General features: G+C 39.1%; 1 protein-coding gene across 1 annotated transcript in view; it reads right to left on the minus strand.

Moving 5' to 3' along the window:
* Nucleotides 1-1,215: 1,215 nt before the first annotated feature.
* si:dkey-215k6.1 (transmembrane protein 132D) overlaps nucleotides 1,216-13,608 on the minus strand; it is a 198,481-nt gene continuing 186,088 nt past the window's right edge. The window contains exons 8-16 of the mRNA XM_053325498.1: nucleotides 9,269-9,332; nucleotides 8,919-9,050; nucleotides 8,101-8,178; nucleotides 6,240-6,302; nucleotides 5,313-5,441; nucleotides 3,020-3,148; nucleotides 2,589-2,888; nucleotides 2,202-2,476; nucleotides 1,216-1,840 (exon numbers count right to left, since the gene is read on the minus strand). Coding sequence (XP_053181473.1) covers nucleotides 1,216-1,840; nucleotides 2,202-2,476; nucleotides 2,589-2,888; nucleotides 3,020-3,148; nucleotides 5,313-5,441; nucleotides 6,240-6,302; nucleotides 8,101-8,178; nucleotides 8,919-9,050; nucleotides 9,269-9,332 — 1,795 coding nt within the window. The remainder of the gene's footprint in view (nucleotides 1,841-2,201; nucleotides 2,477-2,588; nucleotides 2,889-3,019; nucleotides 3,149-5,312; nucleotides 5,442-6,239; nucleotides 6,303-8,100; nucleotides 8,179-8,918; nucleotides 9,051-9,268; nucleotides 9,333-13,608) is intronic.

Consider the following 13,608-nt stretch of genomic DNA (forward strand, 5'->3'; position numbering starts at 1 on the left):
TAAATAATCCTCGTTATTAAGTGTTCGGTCAGGCTTGGCAAAGACCAAGCAGCCTCCTTCTTATGTGAGACACCTCAGTCAGTCCCCTTTAGTTTACAGACGGTAATACACCGTATTTCACTGCAGAATTCACAGTTCAAAAAGTTTCTACTGCTGTCCAATCACAGACAAGGAGAGGGGGCCAGGGGATGACAGGACTGGTTTTGAATACGGGGAGAAAGCCGTCATTTGGCTGGAAAGTTTCATCAAACAGGAAGTAAGCTCAAATATGGCTAATGTCCTTTCCCATTTGTAGTTGTGCAAGTTTAAATGCCTCTGTCTTGGATCCAAGGGAGAAACAGTCTTTTGTCTGACAAATTTTCCAACTCTCGACACATTCTGTTGTTTGAACAAAGAGCAAGATTGCCCACCGACAAATGCCTGATTTTATAGTCGAGTATTTGGAATATACATATATATTTTTATGTTATATTTTCTTACGAGCAATGCCAAAAGGAAACGGGCCACATAAGAGAACAAAACCAAACAGATTGTACCTTTAATGTGCATCTATGTCTCAGAAATGTCAGTAATTCATTATACAACCATTCAGCAGACTCGGCAGGTAAATGACACAAGGATGAGGATAATATTAAAACTAGATCTATCAATAATCAATCAGAAGCCACTGCCAATGATGGCAATATATATGAGTAAAAAAGACTTGAAGAATGTCAAGACATTCTTGCCATCCTCGTTTAAATGTATAGTGGCATATTAATGTCTGTCCAGTAACATACCCTGAATTTACTGTATAGCACAATGGTTTACTGGTATTCCGAAAATAAACATTCATAACCAATAGTAGAATTTATTATTGACTTTTACACAAATCTTTTCACAATAAATAATATAAAACAAATGTTATTTATTGTTTGCTACCATTGTTTTAGCTTGAGCTTATGATCACAATATGTTTTCCTTAGGCTAAGGGAAGCTAAATGTAAGCATCCCCTAATTTGTCTGTTCAGTAATCTTCTCAACACTTCGCATTCCCTTCACTATTGTCTTTACTTTTCATAGTCAACCGCTTACACCTCTCATCCTTATATTCCTCCCATTCTCCCTCCCTTCATCCATTGCAAAGGCATTACAGGTGAATTGTACTCATTGTCTATCCTCCCCCCTCCCCCCGCACTCATCCTCTGCCCCTCCATTTCTCAGTTTCTTCCCAAGTCACAGATTGTCTTGTAGCCTTTCCATGTAGGTTCTGATTTCAGACTGACCTAGGTCCATATCATGGCACACCCACTTGATGTCATCCTCGCTCCCATTGGTCACCAGAACTGAGGAGTTGGTGTATGAACCCCCACCCGAATTATCATTGGGCAGAACAGTGGCAAAAGATGTGAACTTGACACGTTTGCGCTTGGCGGCTGCAACTGCAGCTGCAGCCGTGGCTCGAGGGGAATTATTCAGATGCTCTGCTTGGCCAGTGGCGTCTTTGCCACCAGCAGTGATTGCTGAAAGGCACTGATGCGGTTCTGGAATGGACCTGGGCAAGGTTTGTCCATGGGTGATGCCTCGGTGTCCACCTGTGCCAGCACTCCCACTAATAGTGCCCATGCTTGTGCCCACGCCCATCACCAAAGTGTTACCAGCCCCGTTCAGCAAGTACTTGTTTTCCTCGTATCCTCCCTCATTACGGTCAATAATGGTGGTGCACTCATCTGGCAGACCTCCCTGGCATTGGTCAGAGTGATCAGCTAAAAGGTCGGCCTCGTTGCCAAGCCACACCCAGTCATGGGCGTGGTTCATGTTGCCTCCTGCCTCCAGAACAGGGACCTGCTTGTGACGGTATCTGCAGATGAAAACAAGTAATTCATAGACAATGAAATTACAATTACATGATGTTATGCTTGTTTATTGTTGACAATGGGCGTATCTTTGTTTGACAGCAGAAAGTATAAGACATGTAATAAATAGCCACATGTGCACTGTAGAAACAATGGAGGACTAGATTAAGCGTCTAAACACATTGTTAATGTCATGTACTTGATATGTAGGTACATAAGGTGGTTCACAGAGATTTTCTAAACCATGATGTAACTGGATGGAGACCTTACTGTTTAACATACTAACACACATTTTTTCGCTTCAGTTTATAAAAGTTCTCTTCAAATTATAAAACAACAGAGTCCTCAATTTTCACAATGTTTTACCTGAAAGCAAAGCTGACGCAGTTGATGAGGAAGACCAGTATTGCCAGACAGAATACTCCCAAAAGGGCATACATCCCAATCTCCAGGTCAGACAGTCCTCTGGTGGTTTGGGTGAGCTCACCATCCCCAGTCCCAGGTACCTCCACTTGTGCTGGGTAACTACTGTAGTCCCCTGCTTGGCTTGGACCACTGCCTCGGCTGCTGCTGCTGCCTCCACTGGCAGCTTTACCACCTGAAGCACGATGGATCACTGTGCTCTTGGTTGTTGAGCTAACCTGGTAAATGGTATTAAACATAAACATGTTTCATTTTTATGAAAAAAGTGTAGGGGGGGTTTCACATCAATCTCTATTCATCTTTTCTCATTTATTCAATCTTTCCTTTCACCTTTCTCATGGCTCCTTCCTCTCGATCTGCTGCTGCACTATTTGACTTCCACTCTCCTCCGTCCTTCGTCCTTTGCTCATTGGTGCTGTTGTCCATCCCTCCTCCATCCTCCTGGCCACCTCTTTCCACCACTCCTCTTTCCTCGCTCTTTGCGCCATATTTCACTATTACATTGCCAACTCCGGATGCCAGCACGCTCTTCCTTTTGGACTTCTGGCAGGTCTCTGAGATGACCATCTCTACGCGAACCAGCAGCCCCTGACCATCACCCTCCGCCACTACAATTGGCCAGTGCTGCTCCTAATAGGAAATACAGACAACATGAAGCTAACCAAACACAGCAGGGGGTTTTCAGCCTGGTAACACTTTATCTGTCATATTTATCAGTAAGTTTTGTAACACAGACAAAGAAAGTTGCTAATGGCTCATACTTGATTGGTTATGGAGATGACGCTCTCATCCAATGACACAGCAGAGAGGAGAAAATCCTTGGGATCATAGATATCTAGTGGTGTCACTGAACCGTCACTGTACTGGATCCAGGCACTGATTGCTGCTTCCTGAAGGAGAGGAAGAAACAGAGTATAATTACAATTCTAGTTCCCACATAATTAAATTAATTCAGAGTGTTTCTCAATGTCATATATGAGCAAGTTTACATAGGCCCTCAGTAACAATCTCTTTACATCCTTCACTGTTGACCACCGGACAATACAATTGTTTCAGTGAAGAATCAGAATTGGAAGGCTGTGATCAAAACAGTCAAAATGGGAAATGGGCATAACTTATATGGGCATAACTTTGGCATATCTGCCCATGTTTATCATTTACTATATTACTGGGTAGCTTATGATGGACATTTTGATGATGCATTGATGATTAGACAAATACATTTTTTCAGTTTACCATTCAGATTTGTTCAGGTGATCTGGTATTTAAAGTGGCACCAAATTATATTTTTCATTTCAGCAATGGGTCAAATGATTGTGAGCTATGTGAAAGGGATTGCTCATAGTGGAGACAATAAATTGTTGCATGACTGTGCTGTCCATAAAAGCCCACAACTTTTCTGTTTTGGTTCAGTCTCACTGCTCTCATCAGCACTGTATCCTGATACAATTTGAAATCTGTCTTCCCTGGGGTAAAGTATTTAATGGTGTTGGCCATGGCAGCTTGACAGCATGATATGTTTGTACAATGGTTAAGTTGTGTGCCTTTCCATCACAATGGAAATCAATAGTATGTTGCTACTTACCGTGCAAAACACAATAAAAGATATCTCAACCTCCATCCATCCACCCACACACCAACACACAAACAGGTGAACATGTAAACAGTAATAACTGGAATCTATCCACTTTGCTTTGTGCACAGACACACTCTCTTTCTCCAGTCACCATCTCTTCCTTTTCTTCACAATGAACACAAGTACATCCAGGAAGAATAGTTTTGTCAACAAGCTTCTTCCAACAGCAGCTACTCCACAAATAAAATCAGTTCAGCAAAGAATGTACTTCTTCTTTTCTGCTTGTCTTTATGTGATATTGCCTCACTAATTTCCCTGGATAGACCCTTTGCTTTCTTTAATCAGAACACAGAAAAGATTGTATAGGTAAAACATAGCAAAAACCTCCCTACAAAAGTAATTAAGCACCAATATGAAGAACAACACTTTATCTCTTCTCCTCTCTTTCCAATGTTTTCACATTAAATTGTCTTCTGTGCTTGCCTCCTCCACTCCTTTCTTTTTTCCTCCTGTCTTATTTTTTCCCTCTCCATCGCTTCATCATTACTCCACAGGTAATGGTAAATTATGTAGGTAAAGAGCGACAGATTGAACGGGAAAAAGAAAGACGGTTTGAATAAAAACCAGGAACAGATCTATATTTTAATCATAATGAGTTGCTTCCTGTCCAATTAGCCCTCGGATAGAAATTATAACTTGGTATTGCTCGATAAAAAAAGAACGAAAGAGGGAAGGAGAAGGAAAGGTGTGTGGGGGCGGTGTAAGGGATAATAGCTTGAGATAGTGCGATAAAATAACCCTTGGCAATGTGATTAAAGAGTCAAGAATAACTTGGCAACAAAGTCGAGCAAGGAGGAGTGTGTCTTCACTTCATTAGATGTGTCTGTGTGTTTCTTCTACATCTGTGGTCATGTACTTTATGACAAATGTAGTTTCAATTTAAACAATTAGTTAATTCACATTAATAATGTGTTTATAATGTATGTATTTTCAACCTCAGTGTAACAGACAATATGTAGACATGTATTATGTATTATAACTATAGACGTTTAGGTAGTTGTAACTGTAGCTAAGATAAGCTGTAAACTGTAAGTTGCACACTCCTAATTAGAAGCTGATTATGTGAGACAGATAGCAGTGATAAGGTATTCTCAGCACAGAATTACTGTTTAACTTCAGTGATTACAACCTTGGGGGTTTTACTGTAGACATGTTAACAGTTTAAGATGTGGTCCGTCAGTGCCTGTGTGTGCGTCTGTGTGAATTATACAAAAGCAATGAGGTGTCTATTTATGTTTATCATGTGATTGCAAGTTACCTTCAGAAAATCTGATAAAAAATGAATCCAGGGAGAATATGATATCCTGCAGAGATGGAGATATTTTTAATCTGTGCATGTGTGCACCGGCGCATGTGAGTGTGTCATTGCATGCTCCTGCTTTATGTGTGTGTTTGTGTGGTGTGTACACATCTCATACCTGTTTGGGTGTGTGTAGCAGGTCCGTTGCTGTAGTTGTTAGCTGTATAGCCTGGTAATTTCCAGGACTCGCTGTCATACTGAGGGACAGAGATGCAACCAACTGGACTCCAAGGTCTGTGATGGTGACCTAGACGGACAAGAGATACTGTACTTAACATTTACGGTGAAAGTATGCCATCATAGGTGCTTAATGTTTCTAGCTTTTGTTACTTCTATGGCTATCAGAGAAAGCCACTGTGTTTCAGTTTGTTTTTTCATTTTTAGGTTTTTCTTATTTGCTTTCCTTTTAGTGGCAAGAATGGATAAGAGGTCCAGAAAAAGTCTACTTTTTAGTTGGTTGAGAGATAGGATTTTTGGCTACAGTACACCAAAATGGTTTTCTTAATTGCTAAAGAAAGAAGTAATTGTAAATCAACTTCAAATTTGGAAGTAAATTGAATTTTGGATACTATTTGAGAAAATTAGGTAGCTAACCTACCAAATAGTATATTATATAACAGTGGCAAAAAGGGACATACAGTATTTATAACCAGCAATTTAAAGACACATAGCATGCTTAGTATTAAAGTAAGTCTTCAATGGCCCATGATGGATGACTTTATGGACTCCCAAATTACATTATTATTTTCATACCTTGTATGATTCGGCATGTATTGCTCATTATACAATATATACAAATAATCTGGGCTTCAATTTCCTCAGACTAACCTGATAAATGTGTTCATTTGCATTGCGAGGCAACGTAAATGTTTTCTTTCATTTTTAGTCATTTACATTAAATACCCACGCCTTGTATAACCAATGAACTGCAAAGTGAGATTTAACAACACACAACCATAGTAGAGCATGTATTAGCCAACATAAGGGACCTACATCCTGCAAATAAAGGACAAAGTGATGTGTTATTTATTTATTTATTTTTTACCTTGTCATCCAACACAGTCACAGTCTTCTCTGCTAGGATGGAGTCAGACAATGGGGACAACACCTGCAAAAGATGATGCATAAATTGTTGTAAAACGACTTGCAGAAAACTTAAAGGATTTGTTTTCGCTAGCTGAAATTAATCTGCATCATTACAATTGCAAAAGAGTCTTCTCACATAAAAAAACACTTTCATACAATCGTGAACACATTAAAGCATTCATGAAAAAACTGGACTTCGTGACAACTTTTGTATTTGCTGTGTTAACACTTAATGTCTGTGAGGTCTTTTGAGAGAAAAATCCTAAACAGAGTAAGGTTTTATAAAAGAAAGGGTGGGGTTAGGGTTAGGTTTGTGCCTCAAAATTTAAAAAATTATAATAAAGTGAACAACAGAATCTTATGAATCACGATGCACAGAGAGACAATTAGGGAGCACATGTAAAGTACAAACAACATGGGAGCTTAAGTGGGATGTATGGAATCAGTTTATATGTATCAGCATACAAAACACAGGGCCAAAACTAAAGAGCTAAAAGCGAATGAATGAGAAGCGTATAAGTGAGAGACAGTGAGCAAGGGAGAATAAAATGGAGTAGGTGTCAGACAGAGAATGACAAATAGAGGAAGACAGAAAGTGAGAGGGGGCAGGGAAAGAGAGAACATGAAAAAGATTGGGGTACAGATGTAGGGAGGTAGGCAGCAACAGAAAGACAGACAGTAATAGAGATTAGGAGTCCCGTGTAGTAGTGTACTACTCCGCCTGACGACAGGAGGACAGGCAGATCTGATTGGTGCACAAAGAAAATCTCTCAACGAACGTGTCGGGGCGTCAAACTCAATCCCACCCTCAGCGTGGTAACAAAATGCAATGATTGACGTCTCTGGGATTGCTCTTCAACACAGACAGAGAATAAGAGGACGGGAAAGGGAGACTTGCTGGGGAAAGGAAGGAGAGGGAGAGGGGAAGCAGGGGAAGAGGGGAAACTCAGGGAGATTGAGCTGGGGGGTAAAATTGAAATGTCAAACTATCAAATGACGGCTGTCGACTCAGGCATCTCGATGGGAATGCTGGATAAATTATCTCTCCTGGCTCCCGAACAGAGCACAGCTGTCTGTGTGTGTGCATCTGCGTGTGTGTGTGTACATGCAGCAATCCCCAGTTGGACGGATGCAAACACACACTCAGCTGTTCTCCAAAATCCCAAAGATATCCCCCCTACTGCTGCACTAAACTCAATGCCAGTCCAATTCTAACATATGCACAACATACTTTTGAGAGCAATCATGCAAATGTAAGTGTTGAGAACTAAATTATGTTCATTTTTAACCCTCCTTCTCTACACTAATTGTCCAACAACTAATAAATATATTTACAGATGTTGAATATGTTTTCTTAAGTCTTAACGGTCAAAAATGCAATATTTACATGGTTCAAAACTTTACTGATTCCAGGATGTAAGAACATTTAGAGTATATTACAATAGAATAGATTTACAATAAAAGTTGCTTCAAAGTTGATTCAGACTTTGACACATGCAAATGTTTATACTTTGAGAAAATGTTGTTTTATTATATCCCTGAAAAATCATAATTAGCAACATATGACAAGAAAAGGCAGCTCAAACAAATTAATTAACATTTAATTGGACCATGAATTGTTTAATTTGCATTTCATTAATCCTCCCCTCAGCTTTATGCCTTAACTAGATTTTTGCCACTGATAGTACTTAAGGGGTCAACTTCATGCTGCTTTAGTTAGAGAGAATGGGTTGCTTTGTGGTTTATATGATACTATTAATTAAAATAGACACAAATAAGATAAATAGTATGGAGATGAGTGTACAACAGAGGGCACGTACTTGTATAGTGGTGATCCCCAAGTCCCGTCCTATCAAAATTCGTCCATCTATCAGTCTAGCAATACGTGGATCTTCTACCTGTGGAGCACAAAGACAGCTGTCAGAGTTTATTCATCCTGCCATAGCAGTACTTTTAACTGCTAATCAGCAGTCAAACACCACTCTTAATAATAAAGTGTTAAAGAAATGGTTCAGTATTTTGGGAAATATGCTTCTTAGATTTATTTCTGAGAGTTACAGAAGGTATACCACTCTCATGTCTGCACATTATAAGTACAGAGACAGAGGCTGGAGGTGATTAGCCTAGCTTAGCATACAGACTGAAAGCAATGAGAAACAGCTTGGCTCTCTCTAAAGATAATATGCCTGCCATTACTTCCAAAGCTTACTAATTAACATGTTATATCTTTATTTGTTTAATATATAAAAATATAAATTTATCATTTTAAAAAAAGGGTGTCACGTGTAGTTATCATTTCTTGGCGAACATGAGCTGAGTCTCTCATCATTTCACTGAGGTTGCCAGCCAACCAGTGGAAACACTGCACAGATTGAAAGATTAACTGTTGTTCGTCACTGTTTTTGTACAGATTAAACAATATACAACATGTTAATTGGGAAGTGTTGGAGGTGCCAGTAAGTATATTTCTCTCTGAGCTGTTCTGTGAAGTTGAAGGCCAAACATACTAAAGAGCGTGATATCAATATTCTCACCTAATGCAAAAGCAAATTGTTTGTCTTCCTGTGTTAAAAACTTCTCTGATGAAGAGCTGCTATTAGTGCTCGAACAGAAGGGATTGGTTTTTTTTTATGTCTACCTTTAGCTGGTCCAAGACCAAGTGAGTGATATCAGCCTGCCAGTCTGTGCCAAGCATGTAGACCATCTCTCCTCCTGGGTCAGAAGGTTCTGCGACAAAATGGGTGAGAACCCGCACCAAGGCATACTGGTACTGAAGGGTCAAGAGAAGGGTTAAATTAGACTCTGATACTTAACTACAGTGTGGGCTCATGTTTAATTGTGAACAGCATGCGTTATAGAAAAAATAGTGCACAATAATACCACACAGGATCTTAAAACAGCTTAGTGTCCCTAAAGCAATATTTTTTTGAAGAAAATGTTTCAAGAGCAATCTTTAAAGATGTGATATGAAAAGCAATCAAATAATACCTGTAGGGTACAGCCTTTGCCCTTCCTCTCATCATCCTCATCATCTTCACTGTCTCTGGTGGGTCTGCGAAGAGAAGAGGTAAATGAGACAGAGAGGGAAAAAGAGAGAAAGGGAGAAGAGAGGGTAAGATTATCTGGTAATTAAATGCCATTTTGTACTCCACACTCAGCTTCAGGTAATCTACTGTATAATCTCTGCTCCAGGTAACGCTCGCCGTCAAAGAAAAGACACAGTTTTTAATCCAGATGTGACACTTTTAAAACAGCTAAGTCGCAAAAGCATTTCTTTGAATGCCTGGGTGTGTAAATTACTTCACATGTAGCTGGCCTTGATAGACAAAGCCCAGTAGAATTTTATCTGTCCTCCATTGTTAGGTAATACCAGCTGTATTTTTTCTTAAGAGTAAAATTGAAGTATTATTACTTCTGTCGGCTGAAGCACTGAAAGTGTTTAAAATCAATTTTCCCTGTGGATGGAGCCCCAGTGTATCTCAGGAAGTGCAAGATTCAGCATTGCACTCCTACAACATTGTCGGACTCACACTTGCCAGTTAAAATCGATGCTGCAGAACCAGATATATTTTGTATTTTATTATGTACATTTCTCGTCCTTGTCAAAATCTGGTGCCCACATTATTCACATTGAGGGGGAAACGCTGGTAAGATTTCCTCTTTGAGTAGCGATCACACAGTATCCTCCAGAGCAAACACATTACATTATGTGCCATGTTTTCTAAAGTAAATGGCAAATGGCTGCATTGACATATCTATGCAAAGCACTTTACCACTTATCTATTGACACACACACACAGACACACAGACACACAGACACACACACACACACACACACACACACACACAATAACACGGACATTTTAAATTCTTGTTTTAGGTGCAAAGACTCAGAGGTAGTGTTGTATTGTGTAGTGAATATTGTAGTCCTGGCCCTTTAGAACCACTTTGATTCACACATCAGGACCTATGTGGTTACCCATCAGCAAAAATCAGCAACATATTTAGGAAAGTACAACACATAGTCACATAGTCAACACATAGTCACATAGTCAACACATAGTCAGCTTCCGAAACACAAAACACATTTCTTTCTTTATACAGCTTCAGATTCCCGGAGCTCAGGGTGAACTACTACAAACACTTTGTTTTGTATATTTCAAAAGACATCTTGAGTATTTCTCAATCAACTGAATTTCATCCTTCTTCAGCACCTTTATTCTCCCTCCATTCAAACATGTGTTTTTCTTCTTGCACCTTCAGATAAATACTTGAGCTTCACTCTGCATAACGATGTAAGTGCAGAGTTGACATTAGAAGGCTGTTTTCACATCCATCTGCTGAAGGTGGAAAGTTTTCTCTGTGCTCACCATAAATGTGTTTACCCTGAAGCCAAAAATAATAGTTTACTCGAGTTGATGGCAGCTACACTCGTTACTGTAAGTACAAAAAAAAGTCTTAAGTAAAAAGCCAGGTAGTTTATCAAACCACCTGTTCAGAGAATAAACTAATAACATGAAAGCTGTCTGTATGCTGCCTGATTGTTTATCTGAGTATTCCACGTATCTTAAATTTGGGGAATTCTTGTAAACGAAGCTGTTGGCTGAGGCAAATTATCCGCTCCTCTCTACCAGCAGTACCTGCAGGTAGCGGTACCTGAATCACATCAGTAGCAGAGGGAGGACAGAGGACAGGAGGAAAGACAGACACCCATTGAATCAGTTTGTAAGTCACGCAAGGCAAGGCACGTTTATGTCCATTGTACATTTCACCAACAAGGCAATTAAAAGTGCTTTACATAAAACATAAAACGCATCAAGACAGGATATAAAAGCAACACATGGCAATATAAAAAGTGCTAAATTGGAAATAAAATTAAGCTAAAATAGAATAAAACAGAACAATAAAAAATTACAGCGTAGTGTAAAATATTCTCTCTAAAATGTGGATTTGGTTGTAGTGACAGATGGGTTGAGATTTTAATGTTGTGTGTGGATTTTGTGTTTTACAGACAATCTGGCAAATTGGGTAACATCAGAAAAACATACAAAACTTATTGATCTGTGTGTGATGATGTTCAGAATAAGGGTCGAGGGCCATGCAAATGACAGGAAACAACAAAAGAGGAAACCAGCCGGGGGGGGCACAGGCAGGTCTGGTTTAAGGTGTACTTACAATCATTATTTTGTGACATCACAACTAGTTAATAGTGGTCAGTATACAATTAATACAAGTGATATATTGAATCTTGAAGCCTCCAGTGTTCATACACTGTGAATGGACTTTGTGGTGAAGACACCATATCATTACCAGCAGCTTTTAAAACTTTTGTAATCAAAAATATGTGCATATTAATACATTATATAGCTTTATCAATGATATGAAAAGGAGAGGATGACATATCAAGGATTTTAACAAGGTAACTAAACTTTTTTGTGGAAAATCCATACTAAACATAAACGATTATTTCACAGTGTTTTTTTAATATCTTAAAACCTGTGTCAAGCTGGGCAGAGTTCTTTAATCTCAATAAAGTAGCAAATACACCGCCGTATTCATCAGTAATTTAAAGTGAAAAGAAAAAATCTGCACATAATTAATCTGCACCTCGTCTCTGTGTTGTTGTTTTGTCTTGTTGCTATTTGTCATTCCTGTCTGCCTCCTAATAAAGAACAATTGGTGCTCAAAACAAAGACAATCAAAGTAACAGTCAAAGGTTTTGGACATTTTGTCATTCAAGTGGATAGGAAGGTGTGTCCAAACTTTTGATGCCATGTATTTTCAAATTTTTAAAATATCTTAAACACAATAAAAAAGTATTGTAATTTCACACCTGAGGAGGCAAAATAACCAACCACAAATAAATGAATACAACGAATCAGTGAATGCAATGCTTTGAATACACTATCAGTGTTGAGACAGAAAACCTCTTTCCCTCACTCCCGAGTGGTGGATCTCTTTTTCTCTCTTACACACACACACACACGCACGCACGCTCGCACGCACACACGCACGCACGCACACACACACGCACACACACACACACACACACACACACACACACACACAAACACACACAGAGAAACACAAAAAAATCTTTTTTCTTCTCCAGTCCTGTCTCATATCTATACAAAACCACATGCAGGCAGGCCCACACAGGATCATACATTTACACCCACACAGGACTTCCTCTGTGTACTCTAGCTGTCCTGGAGAGTAAGATCCAGGTAATATTACAGGAATTCTCTTTCCATATCCCAGTGTCCCATTGCTATGTGTCTTTGTGAGAGCGTGTGCCTAATAGTTCCTGTGTTTCACTCCGTGAGATAGTGGTTTGGAGAGATATAGTTGTGTGTGTGTGTGTGTGTGTGTGTGTGTGTGTGTGTGTGTGTGTGTGTATGTGTCTTTTTGTGTCTGTGTGTGCACTCGGGATGGTAGCTATCTGAGCAGAAATTGGTGAAATTGAAAAATTGGCCCAACAGAACAGAATGGTATAGCAGGCAAAAGATGGAGAATTGAAGCAACACACAGATTACCAATGAGCATACACTCATGCATGTACTGTACACACACACACACACACATACACATTTAGACAAACACACAACCATACATTTATAGAGAAAATACTGTATACACAGACACGGAATGATAACTTGTAAACCAAAGAAAGGAAGAAAGAGCACATGGATATTTTAGTTGATTTTCATCAATATAACTGTGTCTGTCTGTGTGTTAGAAGTTGTATGCTATTATTAAAATCTGAGCCTCAAAAACAAAGTTTCTTTCTAAATTTGAGTGCTAGAGTCTGTTGGAGGTTGCTGTTCCACATTAAATGAGACAATGTCTTGCTACCATGTTCCTTATATATATCTATACATCGAGAATAGATTCCAAAAACATCTTCATCTCCGTACATGTGCACACTTGAAAACAGATGTAGCCATTGCAAAACTTATAGGTTTACCATAGAGTCAAGGAGTTTGAGATATAGGAACCAAAATAGAAATAGGTATAAACAACTTACAGAGCCATGGCTCCATAATCCTTCCAGTTTCTCATTTCCTTAATAGAACATTGAGATCTGCATCAAAATATATTAATGGTTGCAGACAATAACATGATACACATGACCATATTTTTCTAAAGTAAACTAAGGGCAGCAGCTTGTGAGTACATACTCTCAGCTCATAATGTTAAACAAAAATTGAGAACAAAACAAATCCAGGATATGCAACTGGATCCAAAACAACATTGTGTGCACCAAATTGCTTTTAGAATCATTACATTTCAGAGATTTTCTACTAAATGACAAATAAACAAACACA

This window comes from Scomber japonicus, chromosome 9 (assembly GCF_027409825.1).
Source record: "Scomber japonicus isolate fScoJap1 chromosome 9, fScoJap1.pri, whole genome shotgun sequence".
Taxonomy (NCBI): domain Eukaryota; kingdom Metazoa; phylum Chordata; class Actinopteri; order Scombriformes; family Scombridae; genus Scomber; species Scomber japonicus.